Raw genomic sequence first — 16,272 nt, 5'->3', positions numbered from 1 at the left:
GCACGCACGCACGCACGCACGCACGCACGCACGCACGCACGCACGCACGCACGCACGCACGCACGCACGCACGCACGCACGCACGCACGCACGCACGCACGCACGCACGCACGCACGCACGCACGCACGCACGCACGCACGCACGCACGCACGCACGCACGCACGCACGCACGCACGCACGCACGCACGCACGCACGCACGCACGCACGCACGCACGCACGCACGCACGCACGCACGCACGCACGCACGCACGCACGCACGCACGCACGCACGCACGCACGCACGCACGCACGCACGCACGCACGCACGCACGCACGCACGCACACACACACACACACACACACACACACACACACACACACACACACACACACACACACACCCTCCAGAAAACCAGCGGCCTCTGCAGTGGACGTTTTTGGTCGTTTTGTCAGAGTTACAAAATTTCAGAAACAAACAGCCCTGTGATGTTGAACACAAATGTCCACTGTAGAGGACGCCGGCTCTCAAGTTGGATTTCACCTCACTACAAATCTGCTTGGCGAAAAATGATCAGTTATGCTACTTGATGTCGTTCAAAAGGAGGCTGACATTTTGACATAGTCCCTCTAATGCCAGCAGCGTTTACAAACACACCACAGTAAGGAAATATAATTATTTTAAAAAAGACAAAGGAAGTGGAATAAAAGGGCAAACAGGTGTAATTTTAAGTTAAAGTTAAAGTACCAATGATTGTCACACACACACTAGGTGTGGTGAAATTTGTCCTCTGCATTTGACCCATCTCCTTGTTCACCCCCTGGGAGGGGAGGGGAGCAGTGGGCAGCAGCGGTGCCGCGCCCGGGAATCATTTTGGTGATTTAACCCCCAATAATGTAAATAAAACAAGGCGAAAAGTTGACACTGATAATTAGAGGTGGGAATCTTTGGCCATCTCAAAATGAGATTACGATCACAATTCAAGAGCTACGATTTGATGAAAAAATCGATTATTGATGCATTTTTAAATTACATACAGTGCAGGCCAAAAGTTTGGACACACCTTCTCCTCATTCAATGTGTTTTCTTTATTTTCATGACTATTTACATTGTAGATTGTCACATCAAAACTATGAATGAACACATGTGGATACATGTACTTAACAAAAAAAAGGTGAAATAACTGAAAACATGTTTTATATTCTAGTTTCTTCAAAATAGCCACCCTTTGCTCTTGATTACGGTTTTGCACACTCTAGGCATTCTCTCGATGAGCTTCAAGAGGTAGTCGCCTGAAATGCTTTCGTTGTTGCCCTAGGGGAAACTGGGTAACACATGGCACACTGACAAAGCTTAACCTATTGTTACTATAACAATCTACAAGGTTAATATAGGTTGTTTCTCTTTCTTCCCCTCCATCTTTCTGCATTCTTTTGTATCTCTAGTTATCATTACGTATATGTATTGTTGCATTTGAACATCTGTTGATTGGTGTTGTTCATTATCAATAGTGCTATTTCTATTGGTATTTGGATTGCTCCATTTGTAGTGTAATAATGCTCATTGTCATTTCTGTATTATTATTTATTTCACTAACTGCTTCTCTGCCATCATATTTGTACATATCCTATTTGCTGATGTTGCTCTATTGTTGTTGTTGTTATTGATATTGCTGTGTTTGCTGTTGTTGTTTTTGTCTCTCTGTCTAATCCCCCTCTGTCTTCCTTTTTTTCTCTTTCTATCCCCTCCTGCTCCGGCCCGGCTGAACCAAATGATAATATAAATACCGTATTTTCCGCACCATAAGCCGCCCTGGGTTATAAGCCGCGCCTTCAATGAACGGCATATTTCAAAACTTTGTCCACCTATAAGCCGCCCCGTGTTTTAAGCCGCATCTAACTGCGCTAAAGGAATGTCAAAAAAACAGTCAGATAGGTCAGTCAAACTTTAATAATATATTAAAAACCAGCGTGATGTGGGCGCGCATGGAGTCGTATATCAACATGGACGGAGCTGCGTGAAAAAAGCCACCCGGCCTCTTCGCGTAAACTTACCTTAACCACTCGCTCATCTTTTCTTCATCCATCCATCCCTTCGAGTTAGCTTTTATGATGACGCCGGCTGGAAAGGTCTCTTTTGGCAAGGTCTTCCTTTTGAATATCACCATGGGTGGAAGTTTCTGGCCATTAGCATGGCAAGCTAGAACCACAGTGAAGGATGACTTCTCATTCCCTGTGGTGCGAATATTCACCGTACGTGCTCCCGTTGTATCCACAGTGCGGTTCACAGGAATATCAAAAGTCAGTGGAACCTCGTCCATGTTGATAATGTTCTCTGGCCGGATCTTTTTTTCAGCTATCTTGTTTTTACAATATGCACGGAAAGTAGCCAGCTTTTCTTGAAAGTCTTTAGGCAGTTGCTGTGAAATAGTAGTCCGTGTGCGGATGGAGAGATTGCGTCTTTTCATGAACCGGAAACCTGTCGCTTGGTAGGAGCCATTTTGTGGTCTTTACAGATGTAAACACACAAAGGAAATGAAACGTAATATCCGCGCGCTTCTTCTTCTTCTTCTTCTTCTTCTACGCGGGCGGGTGGTTGCTTACAGTAGAAGAAGAAGCGCTTCCTGTTCTACCTTGGCGGTTGCTTGCGTAGAAGAAGAAGCACTTCCTCTTCTACAGGGAAAAAAGATGGCGGCTGTTTACCGTAGTTGCGAGACCGAAACTTTATGAAAATGAATCTTAATATTAATCCATATATAAAGTGCACCGGGTTATAAGCCGCACTGTCAGCTTTTGAGTAAATTTGTGGTTTTTAGGTGTGGCTAATAGTGCGGAAAATACGGTACATTTAATAAAGTCAAATACAAATAAGGCAACAAGAGAAGTATCCCACAGTTCTCTTTTGTAAAGTAAATCTGAACAGCCGACATGGGCATCTACATCAATTATATGATTTGCCTGATAAACTGGACAGGACAAAAAAATAAATAAAATAAATAAATAAATGTTTTCACTTCACAAGTGTGCTTGAAGCTAGAGCAGGGGTGTATATGAATATACATGTGTATATATAATACATTAACAATTTTTTTTAAAATTTCACTTTAAAAACTGGCAGTTTAGTCACAAGAATTTTACAGTAAAAGCAGTGTTTAGTTTTTTTTTACAGCTAATAAATTTTTTTAAATAAATGGACAAAAGGGACAAGCGGTAGAAAATGAATGGATGGATGGAATGGAATGGAAAAACAATACCACTGTTTTTAGCGGTAACATTCAAGCAACAGAGCTGGCTTTTTTTTTTTTTTTCGTAAAATTGTGTTTTAATGTTTTTTTGTTTTTTTTTAATGTTTTAGTGTCTTACTGTATATGGAAAAAAACAGTACAAAAAGTTGATTTTAGAGGGATAAAAACTATCTAGAGTCAATTTTACTGTCTACAATTTGATTGATTATTTGTTTTGAAATAATAAGTCAAGAAGATATTTAAGTACAGTACTTTATTTTTACAAAAATATTTTTGGAATGCATGATAATGTAATATTTAGAATGTGATAATATTGCATTTTTAAGATATGCAATTGCATGCAGTACATGATTTTTAATGTCAAAAGGGAAAGAACAAATATATTTAGTAAGAAAAGATTAAGCGTTTTATTAACGCATATTATTTCCAGGTTTTCGCAGGCCACATAAAATAGCAAGGTGGGCCAGATTTGGCCCCCGGGCCTTGAGTTTGACACGGTGGTCTAGAGATTTAAGTGTTAAAGGTAAAAAGAGAATATTGTTATATGACTTAGTTTCAAAACTTTTATGATGGAGACCATGTCAGGTCCCAGTGACCTTTAACATACACCACACTTGAGGGTTAAAAAAAAAAATCGATGTATTGTGTCAGTTTTAAAATGGAAAAATATCAAAATGGCCCATGCCTACTTTAATTATTTTCGGTGAGCGGCCCTCTGTGGAAAAGTTTGCACACCCCTTGCTAGGGATGATGTTTGATAAGAAATTATCGAGTTCGAGCCCATTGTCGAATCCTCTTATCGAACCGATTCCTTATCGATTCTCTTATCGAATCCAGATAGGCTGTTGTATATGGAAAAAAAACACAATATTTGGTTTAACAAAAGCTCACTTTTATTTTATAAGAAAAAAATAAAAAAATAAAAATAAATAAATATTGACTGTTACTCCCCTAAAAAAAAAAAAAAAAAAAAAAAAATATTGACTGTTGTTACGCAAAGTATATTAAGTGGGATTTTTCAGAAAAACAAATATATACAGTAAAACAAAAACAACCTGTCTCTGTGATCACTATAGGTCACTATAAGCCACGCCTTGAGGCGTTTTTTTCCGGTCCATTATTTTTGCTGCTTGTGTGACATCACAGGAAATGACGGAGCTCAGTCTAATGACTAAGCTACGTAATTTCCTGTGATGTCCCACAGGGCATTTCTTGTGGGACAGGATTCGTTGCGAATAGAGAACCAACTCTTTTTCTTTACTATAGTGGCCTCGATATCGGGAACCAGTTCTCAAAAAGGGATTCGAGTCCATGGAATAGGTTATTTCCTTATCGAACGGTTCTTTTCTTATCGAACAACCGGGAGAACCGGTTTCGAACGTCATCCCTACCCCTTGCCTGGGTGCTCTTTGAGTCTGGCAGCAGGAACTAAATGCGCTGAAATGAGAGGGTGCTCGCTCTTTACCAGGCATATATTCGGACAACTCTTCAAAAACCAGTTGTTTCCCTGTGATTAAGAGTCCAATCCCCGAAATTACACGTGACGCCTGCATGAAAAGTCTTCCCTGGCTGCCACTTAGTATTTGCTCTCATCCCGCCCCCGCCTGTTTAATGCTGCCCTTCCCAGTAATAATGATTACTGTCAATACTCTCAGGGAAGGGGGGGAAAAAAACTCCCATATTATTTTCCTGTCCATTATGGATGAGCACTTTGTTAGTGATGTCTGCCACTGACCCTTACACTCCATCTTCACTGCCAGGGAACCTGATCCTGCGCTAGCAGCTCTAATTATACTTCCTCACCTAAATTAGGGAATGTAAAATTCATACTCGCAGTGGAACCTCGGCCCCGGGGAAGGAGCCCAGTCTAGATGGTAATTTTTTTACTCATCCTTCCCCAGCGTTGACCTTTTTCCCCATCTTTTACGGGGCGCCTTGAAACAATATGTGATGTATGACATTGTATCGTATGCATGTTCCAAATAAACTGAACCTGAACTGTTTTAACGTGCATGAAACTCAGTCAGACGGGATATTTTTCGGACTATAGGTCGCAGTTTTTTTCAAAATTTGGCCGGGGGTGCGACTTATACTCAGGAGCGACTTATGTGTGAAATTATTAACACAATACCGTAAAATATCAAATAATATTATTTAGCTCATTCACGTAAGAGACTAGACGTATAAGATTTCATGGGATTTAGTGATTAGGAGTGACAGATTGTTTGGTAAACGTATAGCATGTTCTATATGTTATAGTTATTTGAATGACTCTTACCATAATATGTTACGTTAACATACCAGGCACGTTCTCAGTTCGTTATTTATGCCTCATATAACGTACACTTATTCAGCCTGTTGTTCACTATTCTTTATTTATTTTAAATTGCCTTTCAAATGTCTATTCTTGGTGTTGGGTTGTATCAAATACATTTCCCCCAAAAATGCGACTTATACTCCAGTGCGACTTATGTACGTATGTTTTTTTCTTCTTTATTATGCATTTTCGGCCGGTGCGACTTATACTCCGGAGCGACTTATACTCCGAAAACTACGGTAAGTGTAATATTGAGACACAGAAACCATAAAATCGCTGCGTCTTAAAGGGGAACTGCACTTTTTAATTTTTTTATTTTGCCTATCCTTCACAATTATTATGAAAGACAAGACAACGGATGTATTTTTTTTAATGCATTCTAACTCTTAAAGGGGAACATTATCACAATTTCAGAAGGGTTAAAACCATTAAAAATCAGTTCCCAGTGGCTTATTTTATTTTTCTTAGTTTTTTTCAAAATTTTACCCATCACGCAATATCCCTAAAAAAAGCTTCAAAGTGCCTGATTTTAACCATCGTTATATACACCCGTCCATTTTCCTGTGACGTCACACAGTGATGCCAAAACAAACAAACATGGCGGATAGAGCAGCAACGTATAGCGACATTAGCTCGGATTCAGACTCGGATTTCAGCGGCTTAAGCAATTCAACAGATTACGAATGTATTGAAACGGATGGTTGTAGTGTGGAGGCAAGTAGCGAAAACGAAATTGAAGAAACTGAAGCTATTGAGCCACATCGGTTTGAACCGTATGCAAGCGAAACCGACGAAAACGACACGACAGCCAGCGACACGGGAGAAAGCGAGGACGAATTCGGCGATCGCCTTCTAACCAACGATTGGTATGTGTTTGTTTGGCATTAAAGGAAACTAACAACTATGAACTAGGTTTACAGCATATGAAATACATTTGGCAACAACATGCACTTTGAGAGTGCAGACAGCCCCATTTTCATCAATTAATATATTCTGTAGACATACCCTCATGTCAGCAGGCCAGGGAAGCTAGGGTCGATATTCTTCTCTTGATCATCTTCGGGACGGTGTGAGCCAAGACATCCAGGGGGGTTTAGCTCGCTCGTCTGCGGGAACAAACTGCCGCCATTACTAGCCGTGCTACCGAGGACCTTTGTCCCTGAATTGCTCACACACTCCGGCAGATTCAATGGGGGTCTGGCGGCAGATTTCTTTGACTTTATCGTTGGAAATGCATCTGCTTTGAGTGTCGCAGGATATCCACACATTCTTGCCATCTCTGTCGTAGCATAGCTTTCGTCGGTAAAGTGTGCGGAACAAACGTCCAATTTCTTGCCACTTTCGCATCTTTGGGCCACTGGTGCAACTTGAATCCGTCCCTGTTCGTGTTGTTACACCCTCCGACAACACACCGACGAGGCATGATGTCTCCAAGGTACGGAAAACAGTCGAAAAAACGGAAAATAACAGAGTTGATTTGACTCGGTGTTTGAGAAAATGGCGGATTGCTTCCCGATGCGACGTCACGTTGTGACGTCATCGCTCCGAGAGCGAATATTAGAAAGGCGTTTAATTCGCCAAAATTCACCCATTTAGAGTTCGGAAATCGGTTAAAAAAATATATGGTCTTTTTTCTGCAACATCAAGGTATATATTGACGCTTACATAGGTCTGGTGATAATGTTCCCCTTTAACATACCAGGCACGTTCTCAGTTGGTTATTTGCCTCATATAACGTACACTTATTCAGCCTGTTGTTCACTATTCTTTATTTATTTTAGATTGCCTTTCAAATGTCTATTCTTGGTGTTGGGTTTTATCAAATACATTTCCCCCAAAAATGCGACTTATATTCCAGTTATATTCCATTTTGATCGATTTTTAAGTGTAATGTTCTATATTTTCAATGGAACATATAAAATGTTGGTGTTGTTTACTTGAGTCATATTGCCATCATATTGCAGGCTACACGTGTCACTTATGTTTGACTGCCATCTACTGGTCACACTTATCATTACACCATGTACCAAATAAAATAGCTTTGAGGTCGGTAAGCAAAACCAGAATTATTCCGTACATTAGGCGCACCGGGTTATAAGGCGCATTGTCGCGTTTTGAGGGAAACAAATCATTTTAAGTGTGCCTTATAGTCCTAAAATTACGGTATATTCTTGCCAATAACCTTGTTCAAATTCAGAGTTGTACGACTGTGTTCTGCAGATTTGAGCAATTTAGAAGAAACCGAGTCAGGGTTTAGTCTGTTTTCCAATGGTAACAATGGAAGGCAAAGACATTCTTTCCCTCATCAACGCCACAAAAACACAAACTGCAATCGGCTGTCGGGCGGCATTTAAGTCCGCTTGATGGATAACCGCGTCTGAGCAGGGCGAGTGAAGGGTCAGCGGACAACAACTCCCAGTGTCTGCCACTGGATACAGACACTAACAGGGGCCATGACACATCCCCCCCACCCCCTACCCGTTTCTTTCCCTCATAACTCAGGGGTCTTCTTCAAACAAAGACTTTTAGAAGACCACTGAGCGAGTGCAAGCAGCCAATAAGTAATCAACAAGTGAAAATGAAAAGGAATCATATGACTTCAACTCATCACATATGCACGCAAATATTATATAACATGGTGTTGTTGTTTCCGGATGAGGAGACGCTGCTCCGTTATTGATTGAAGTAAAGTTTAAATGTCATTAAAACAGTTTGCTCCATCTTTTGACACTTCTTCCACTCCCGTCCTTGCACGCTACACCGCTACAACAAAGATGACGGGGAGAAGACGCTGCCGAAGGTGAGCCACGTAAATAAGACCGCCCACAAAACGGCGCATCCTGAAGCAACTGTCAAAAAGCGGCTTGATCTGTAAAACATAATCTATGCAACATTTTGACCAAAGAACCACCATTACATGTTATGTAGACCACAAGGAAGTGTTTTACATTTAGAAAAAAATCATAATAATATGACTCCTTTAATGCGCCCTATATACCAGTGCGCCTTATATATGAAAAATATCGAAAATAGACCATTCATCGGCAGTGCGCCTTATAATCCGGTGCGTCCTATGGTCCGGAAAATACGGTACAAATGGAACGCACCATAACTTAGTACTTGACGCATGCTAACTGTTAGCACACTATCTTTATTTTGAGCAAATTTTACGTGAACACAGCTTATAATCTTAACTAGAGATGTCCGATATTATCGGCCGATAAATGCTTTAAAATGTAATATCGGAAATTATCGGTATCGATTTCAAAAAGTAAAATGTATGACTTTTTAAAACGTCGCTGTGTACACGGACGTAGGGAGAGCGCCAATAAACCTTAAAGGCACTACCTTTGCGTGCCGGCCCAGTCACATAATATCTACGGCTTTTCACACACACAAGTGAATGCAAGCATACCTGGTCAACAGCCATACAGGTCACAATAAGGGTGGCCGTATAAACAACTTTAACACTGTTACAAATATGCGCCACACTGTGAACCCACACCAAACAAGAATGACACATTTCGGGAGAACATCCGCACCGTAACACAACATAAACACAACAGAACAAATACCCAGAACCCCTTGCAGCACTAACTCTTCCGGGACGCTACAATATACACCCCCTGCTACACCCCCGCCCACCTCAACACCGCCCACCTCAACCTACCCCATGGTCTCTCAGGGAGAGCATGTCCCAAATTCCAAGCTGCTGTTTTGAGGCATGTTAAAAAAAAAAGCACTTTGTGACTTCAATAATAAATATGGCAGTGCCGTGTTGGCATTTTTTTCCATAACTTGAGTTGATTCATTTTGGAAAACCTTGTTACATTGTTTAATGCATCCAGCGGGGCATCACAACAAATTTAGGCATAATAATGTGTTAATACCACGACTGTATATATCGGTATCGGTAATTAAGAGTTGGACAATATTGGAATATCGTCAAAAAAGCCATTATCGGACATCTCTAATAATAATATGACTCCTTTAATGCGCCCTATATACCAGTGCGCCTTATATATGAAAAATATCGAAAATAGACCATTCATCGGCAGTGCGCCTTATAATCCGGTGCGCCCTATGGTCCGGAAAATACGGTACAAATGGAACGCACCGTTACTTAGTACTTGATGCATGCTAACTTTGATTGATTGATTGATTGAGACTTTTATTAGTAGATTGCACAGTACAGTACATATTCCGTACAATTGACCACTAAATGGTAACACCCGAATAAGTTTTTCAACTTGTTTAAGTCGGGGTCCACATTAATCAATTCATGGTACAAATATATACTATCAGCATAATACAGTCATCACACAAGTTAATCATCAGAGTATATACATTGAATTATTTACATTATTTACAATCCGGGGTGTGGGGGGGGGTTAGGTTGGGTTGATATCAGCACTTCAGTCATCAACAATTGCATCATCAGAGAAATGGACATTGAAACAGTGTAGGTCTGACTTGGTAGGATATGTACAGCGAGCAGTGAACATAGTGAGCTCAGAAAGCATAAGAACAAGTATATACATTTCAGTGATGTGCGGTCACTGGAGGCAGGTGAGGCCCCGCCTCACCTGCCATCATGGAAAGAAAAAAAATTTAAAAAGAAAAAAAAATATTAAATTGTTATATGTATTCAGTGATTATACTATAAAGTTATTTTCCATTTAACTTCACCAGTTTTAGATTATTTTTATTCAAAATCGCTGAATTTTCACATTTGCTGTTGAAATACTGAGAAGAGACGGTGCGGTGATCAGCAGCCAGTTGAGGCACGTCACTGCGTTGTGCCTCACCATGGATTGCGGACTCGGCTAACTGCTGGCCTGCTATGCAGTGAGACCGTGTTGCTATATGAATTATATTATACATTTCCATAGTTTAGTTAGCTGAGGTATATAATGTACAGTGTGTTTTGTCAACAACTGTATGTGTGTAACGTATTTATTGTGCTGAGCAATCATAAAACTGCTGCGAAGACGCACTGGCTGAGGCTCGCAGTAAAGTGGATAATGCACCCCCGCCGCAGAATGCACCCCCCGACGGGAGCGCCACACCAACCAAAGCCCACACCCAAACCCTCCACGTGCAAGACCGAATCCACCCAAAAAAAGTCACTTAACAAGAAGCCAAAAAGTGCAAAAACAACAATGCTCGCGCCGTAGGAGCCGTGAACGACTGCAGGGACACAACATTAGGTACACCTGCAGACTGCAGCACGGATTTCATATTTCATTCATTCACAACTCCTCCAACACGAACACCACTGTTCCCGCACTTATAAGTAAAGGTAAGACCATAATAAAGTTTTTTTAATTAAATGTGCTTTTTTGTGTGCTACAGTTTGTATGTGTAAAGTTAAAGTTAAGTTAAAGTACCAATGATTGTCACACACACACTAAGTGTGGTGAAATTTGTCCTCTGCATTTGACCCATCCCCTTGTTCACCCCCTGGGATGTGAGGGGAGCAGTGGGCAGCAGCGGCGCCACGCCCGGGAATAATTTTTGGTGATTTAACCCCCAATTCCAGCCCTTGATGCTGAGTGCCAAGCAGGGAAGAATGCTGGTTTGAGCTTTTAAACATAACCCGTTAACTGCTGCCAATCAAATGGTGAATAAGATACTCTTTAGGGTTCATATGTTTGTAAATCTGACTGTGAGGAAGTCAGTGCCTCACCAGTCATGAACCTCACCGCACGTCACTGATACATTTGATTATTTACAATCCGGGGAGGTGGGATGTGAGCACGCTATCTTTATTTTGAGCAAATTTTACATGAACACGCCTTATAGTCACAACTTGGCACTTGACGTATTCTAAATGTCAGCATGCCAACGTTAGCGTTTAAGTTCAGCTGGTGCATTTCAGCATCCACACGCAATCTCTTCCCAAATTGCATACTTTGTTTTGTTTTTGTTTTTTGTAGCGTTCTAATCCGGGATGTGTTTGTTTTGTTTTTGCAATGCAAACAAAAAACAAACAAGCTGAGGCCCGCACTTTCTGATCTAGTATGTGGTGTGTATTTCAGTCTCAGAGGGGATAATGTGCAGGACACATTCCTGTAGACAAGCGGGCAGATTAGCCTCGCTAGTTACAGGCTAATTAAATTAGCCGCGGTGCTGCGAGAATCCTCTCACAGAATCAACATGGACACTCCTCACCTGGTCACCCTCTTGTAGCCCGTCAAGGGAATCAGTGAAAGACGTCGTAGTTAAAAAATAAAAAAAATCAGTAAACGCCACCATACTTCAATGACGCCACCACGAGGACCACGTGCAGGACTTACCTGCCTTTATACAGGTGGAGCCACAGACATAATTTAATGTATCTGAAGGAAACCTACCTCTTTTCTGCATGAAGGTGAAGAGGTCGTCCAAGAACTCCTTCCGTTTGGGGTCGTTGTCCAGCTCGTACAGCTGAGAAAAACAACAGTGGACATTCAGCAACATGGGGATCGGTCTTCGTTGTCAATTAACACCCTAGTTGCCAGCTAGTAATTAACACTCTAGTTGCCAGCTAGCAATTAACACTCTATTTGCCAGCTAGCAATTAACACTCTAGTTGCCAGCTAGCAATTAACACTGTAGTTGCTAACTTACAATTAACACTCTAGTTACCAGCTAGCAATTAACACTCTAGTTACCAACTAATACTCTAATTACCAGCTTACAATCAACACTCTAGTTACCAACTAGCAATTAATACTCTAATTACCAGCTTACAATCAACACTCTAGTTGCTATCTTACAAACCCCGTTTCCATATGAGTTGGGAAATTGTGCTAGACGTAAATATAAACGGAATACAATGATTTGCAAATCCTTTTCAAGCCATATTCAATTGAATGCACTACAAAGACAAGATACTTGATGTTCAAACTCATTATTTTTTTTTTTTTTTTTTGCAAATAATAATTAACTTAGAATTTCATGGCTGCAACACGCGCCAAAGTAGTTGGGAAAGGGCATGTTCACCACTGTGTTACATCACCTTTTCTTTTAACAACACTCAATAAATGATTGGGAACTGAGGAAACTAATTGTTGAAGCTTTGAAAGTGGAATTCTTTCCCATTTTTGTTTTATGTAGAGCTTCAGTCGTTCAACAGTCCGGGGTCTCCGCTGTTGTATTTTACGCTTCATAATGCGCCATTTTCGATGGGAGACAAGTCTGGACTGCAGGCAGGCCAGGAAAGTACCCGCGCTCTTTTTTTACGAAGCCACGTTGATGTAACACGTGCTGAATGTGGTTTGGCATTGTCTTGCTGAAATAAGCAAGGGCTTAGATGGCAGCATATGTTGTTCCAAAACCTGTATGTACCTTTCAACATTAATGGTGCCTTCACAGATGTGTAAGTTACCCATGCCTTGGGCACTAATGCACCCCCATACCATCACAGATGCTGGCTTTTCAACTTTGCGTCGATAACAATCTGGATGGTTCGCTTCCCCTTTGGTCCGGATGACACGATGTCGAATATTTCCAAAAACAATTTGAAATGTGGACTCGTCAGACCACAGAACACTTTTCCACTTTGCATGAGTCCATCTTAGATGATCTCGGGCCCAGAGAAGCCGGCGGCGTTTCTGGGTGTTGTTGATAAATGGCTTTCGCTTTGCATAGTAGAGCTTTAACTTGCACTTACAGATGTAGCGACGAACTGTATTTAGTGACAGTGGTTTTCTGAAGTGTTCCTGAGCCCATGTGGTGATATCCTTTAGAGATTGATGTCGGTTTTTGAGGCAGTGTCGTCTGAGGGATCGAAGGTCACGGTCATTCAATGTTGGTTTCCGGCCATGCCGCTTACGTGGAGTGATTTCTCCAGATTCTCTGAACCTTTTGATGATATTATGGACCGTAGATGTTGAAATCCCTAAATTTCTTGCAATTGCACTTTGAGAAACGTTGTTCTTAAACTGTTTGACTATTTGCTCACGCAGTTGTGGACAAAGGGGTGTACCTCGCCCCATCCTTTCTTGTGAAAGACTGAGCATTTTTTGGGAAGCTGTTTTTATACCCAATCATGGCACCCACCTGTTCCCAATTAGCCTACACACCTGTGGGATGTTCCAAATAAGTGCTTGATGAGCATTCCTCAACTTTATCAGTATTTATTGCCACCTTTCCCAACGTCTTTGTCACGTGTTGCTGGCATCAAATTCTAAAGTTAATGATTATTTGCAAATAAAACAAATGTTTATCAGTTTAGTTTGAACATCAAATATGTTGTCTTTGTAGCATATTTAACTGAATATGGGTTGAAAATTATTAGCAAATCATTGTATTCCGTTTATATTTACATCCAACACAATTTCCCAACTCATATGGAAACAGGGTTTGTATATAAGTAGGGGTCCCTGCTGCTTCTCTTCATCAGTTTGGGGGTTCCTTGGCCTGAAAAAGCTTGAAATCCTTGCTTTTTTTGATTGAGACTGTACATATTCTGTACAATTGACCACTAAATGGTAACACCCCAATAAGTTTTTCAACTTGTTTAAGTCGGGGTCCACGTTAATCAATTCATTGTAGATGCTCTAGATGTGTTGGTCCATGAAGCATGTTAAACATCTGCTGTATTTGAAGTATTTACAATTTACTGCTAAAAAGATCAAAGTATGGACTTTTCTATTTCGTTTTTCTAGTTGACATGTGTCGCCAAAAGGTTTAGGAAGTATCACTTGTGTCACCTTCTGAAAGCGTAACTTTTAACAGAGAAGGTGACACTAACATCAGCGCTACTTCCTCTGGAGCCAATAAAAAGTCTATCATCTACAGCAGATACTTTGAGGAGAACCGTAGTCCAAATCATCCAAAAGACTAAAAAACCGCTGCAGTCTGGAAGAGGGCTCACCTTGGCGAAGTCTCTGGAGGCTTCTCCTCGTCCTCTGCTACTGTCGGCCTCGTCCGCCCAGCTTGCACTGCCATTCTGCGAGGATACAAAGAAAGGCGGGAAAGGTAAGCGAGAAGAGTCACAAACACTCTCCACTTCTGGCAGGAATGTGTGCAAGATCTCAGCTCTGTGAAGTCAAACATGTTTTAGTGATAGTACCACATTTTTCAAAAAAATTGCTTATGAGAATTAGTTTTTAAGAAGACATTTTTAGTAGGGATGTGACTTTTTGGACACCACACCATTCGATTCCATTCTTGGGGGTAACGATTCGATTCAAAATCTAAATCATCACTTTTTTTTTAATAACACTGGTTTCCAGCTCTCGGATTAACTACATTCCTCCATAAAATAGACAAACAGCTCTCATTAATTTCTGTATTAACTAAAATAAACTTGGTTTTGTTTAATACAATTCTACCTAAACATTCAATAAAGTCAAATACTAATAATTTGCTCAAAAATGTTAATTATGTCTTCTTATTCATATAAAAACAAGAAAAGTATCAAATACTTCTCCTTTCTAAAGTAAATCTGTACATCAGATATGATCATCTACTTCAACAATATGTCTGAGTGGCTGGACAGGACAAATAATATCTAAAAAAAAATAAAACAAATGTGTATATATATATAAATATATATATATATATATATATATATATAAATTAATATACATATATATTAATATACACATACACACACACATATATATATACATATATACACATACATACAAACACACAAGTGAAGTGAAGTGTATTATATTTATATAGCGCTTTTCTCTAGTGACTCAAAGCGCTTTACATAGTGAAACCCAATATCTAAGTTACATTTAAACCAGTGTGGGTGGCACTGGGAGCAGGTGGGTAAAGTGTCTTGCCCAAGGACACAACAGCAGTGACTAGGATGGCGGAAGCGGGGATCGAACCTGCAACCCTCAAGTTGCTGACACGGCTGCTCTACCCCACACACACAGACAAGGTCAAGAAAAAAACACAGAGGCTATTTCATCCAGACAAGCCTGTTTCACAGGTTTCCCTGCTCTTCAGGGGATTCAGGGGAAATCCCCCTGAAGATTTTGCATATTTTGTGTGTTTGCCATTAAAAAAAAGTTATCTTTGACAAAAAGGGCAGAAAAAAAACACTAAAAAAAATAAATTAAAAAAACAACAACTTAGAATTGACAGATAGATGTTAAGTTGATGTAGACTCTAGAGATTTAAGCGTTAAATAAATAATGCATGATGAGGTGGCAACTTGTCCAGGGCGTACCCCGCCTTCCGCCCGAATGCAGCTGGGATAGGCTCCAGCACCCCCCGTGACCCCGAAAGGGATAAGCGGTAGAAAAAGGATGCATGGATGGATGGATGGATGGATGCCCTGGCACACGATTATCATCATTTATTTCATGACTGAAGCAAAAAACTTTTTCCACTTTTATACTGAACTAAATACACCTACAACTTATTAAACACAAATATAGAAAAAAAAATACCAGCAGCGTTTAAGTTTAGATCCATGAAGGAAAGAAGAAAGTGAATGAATGTTTATAACTGAATACATTTACATATGCATAAAAATGTGTTCTCTTTTGTATTATTATTTTTAATGAATTAAGTACCGTTTATGACAACCTTTTTCCAAAACACAATATAGAATGTGAGATATAACAGGATAATGCATACATTTGTCATTTGTTTTCAAAACGCTTACAAAAAAGTGGGACCCTATTTCGAAAATTCCTAGCACCAACACTGGACAGTTGTGTACAAGTTTAGATTGGGATATGACTTTTCGTAATCGGGAAAGACGTTAATGACTCTTGTT

General features: G+C 40.4%; 1 protein-coding gene across 1 annotated transcript in view; it reads right to left on the bottom strand.

The window, feature by feature from the left end:
- Positions 1 to 16,272, bottom strand: part of LOC133608524 (AT-rich interactive domain-containing protein 3B-like) — a 221,882-nt gene that overhangs the window by 82,538 nt on the left and 123,072 nt on the right. The window contains exons 3-4 of the mRNA XM_061963808.2: positions 14,404 to 14,478; positions 11,897 to 11,969 (exon numbers count right to left, since the gene is read on the bottom strand). Of these exons, the coding sequence (XP_061819792.1) occupies positions 11,897 to 11,969; positions 14,404 to 14,478 (148 nt within the window). The remainder of the gene's footprint in view (positions 1 to 11,896; positions 11,970 to 14,403; positions 14,479 to 16,272) is intronic.

This window comes from Nerophis lumbriciformis, linkage group LG06 (assembly GCF_033978685.3).
Source record: "Nerophis lumbriciformis linkage group LG06, RoL_Nlum_v2.1, whole genome shotgun sequence".
Classification (NCBI taxonomy): domain Eukaryota; kingdom Metazoa; phylum Chordata; class Actinopteri; order Syngnathiformes; family Syngnathidae; genus Nerophis; species Nerophis lumbriciformis.
Note: the sequence above shows the minus strand (reverse complement) of the source record. Positions and strands in the feature narration are given on the sequence as shown.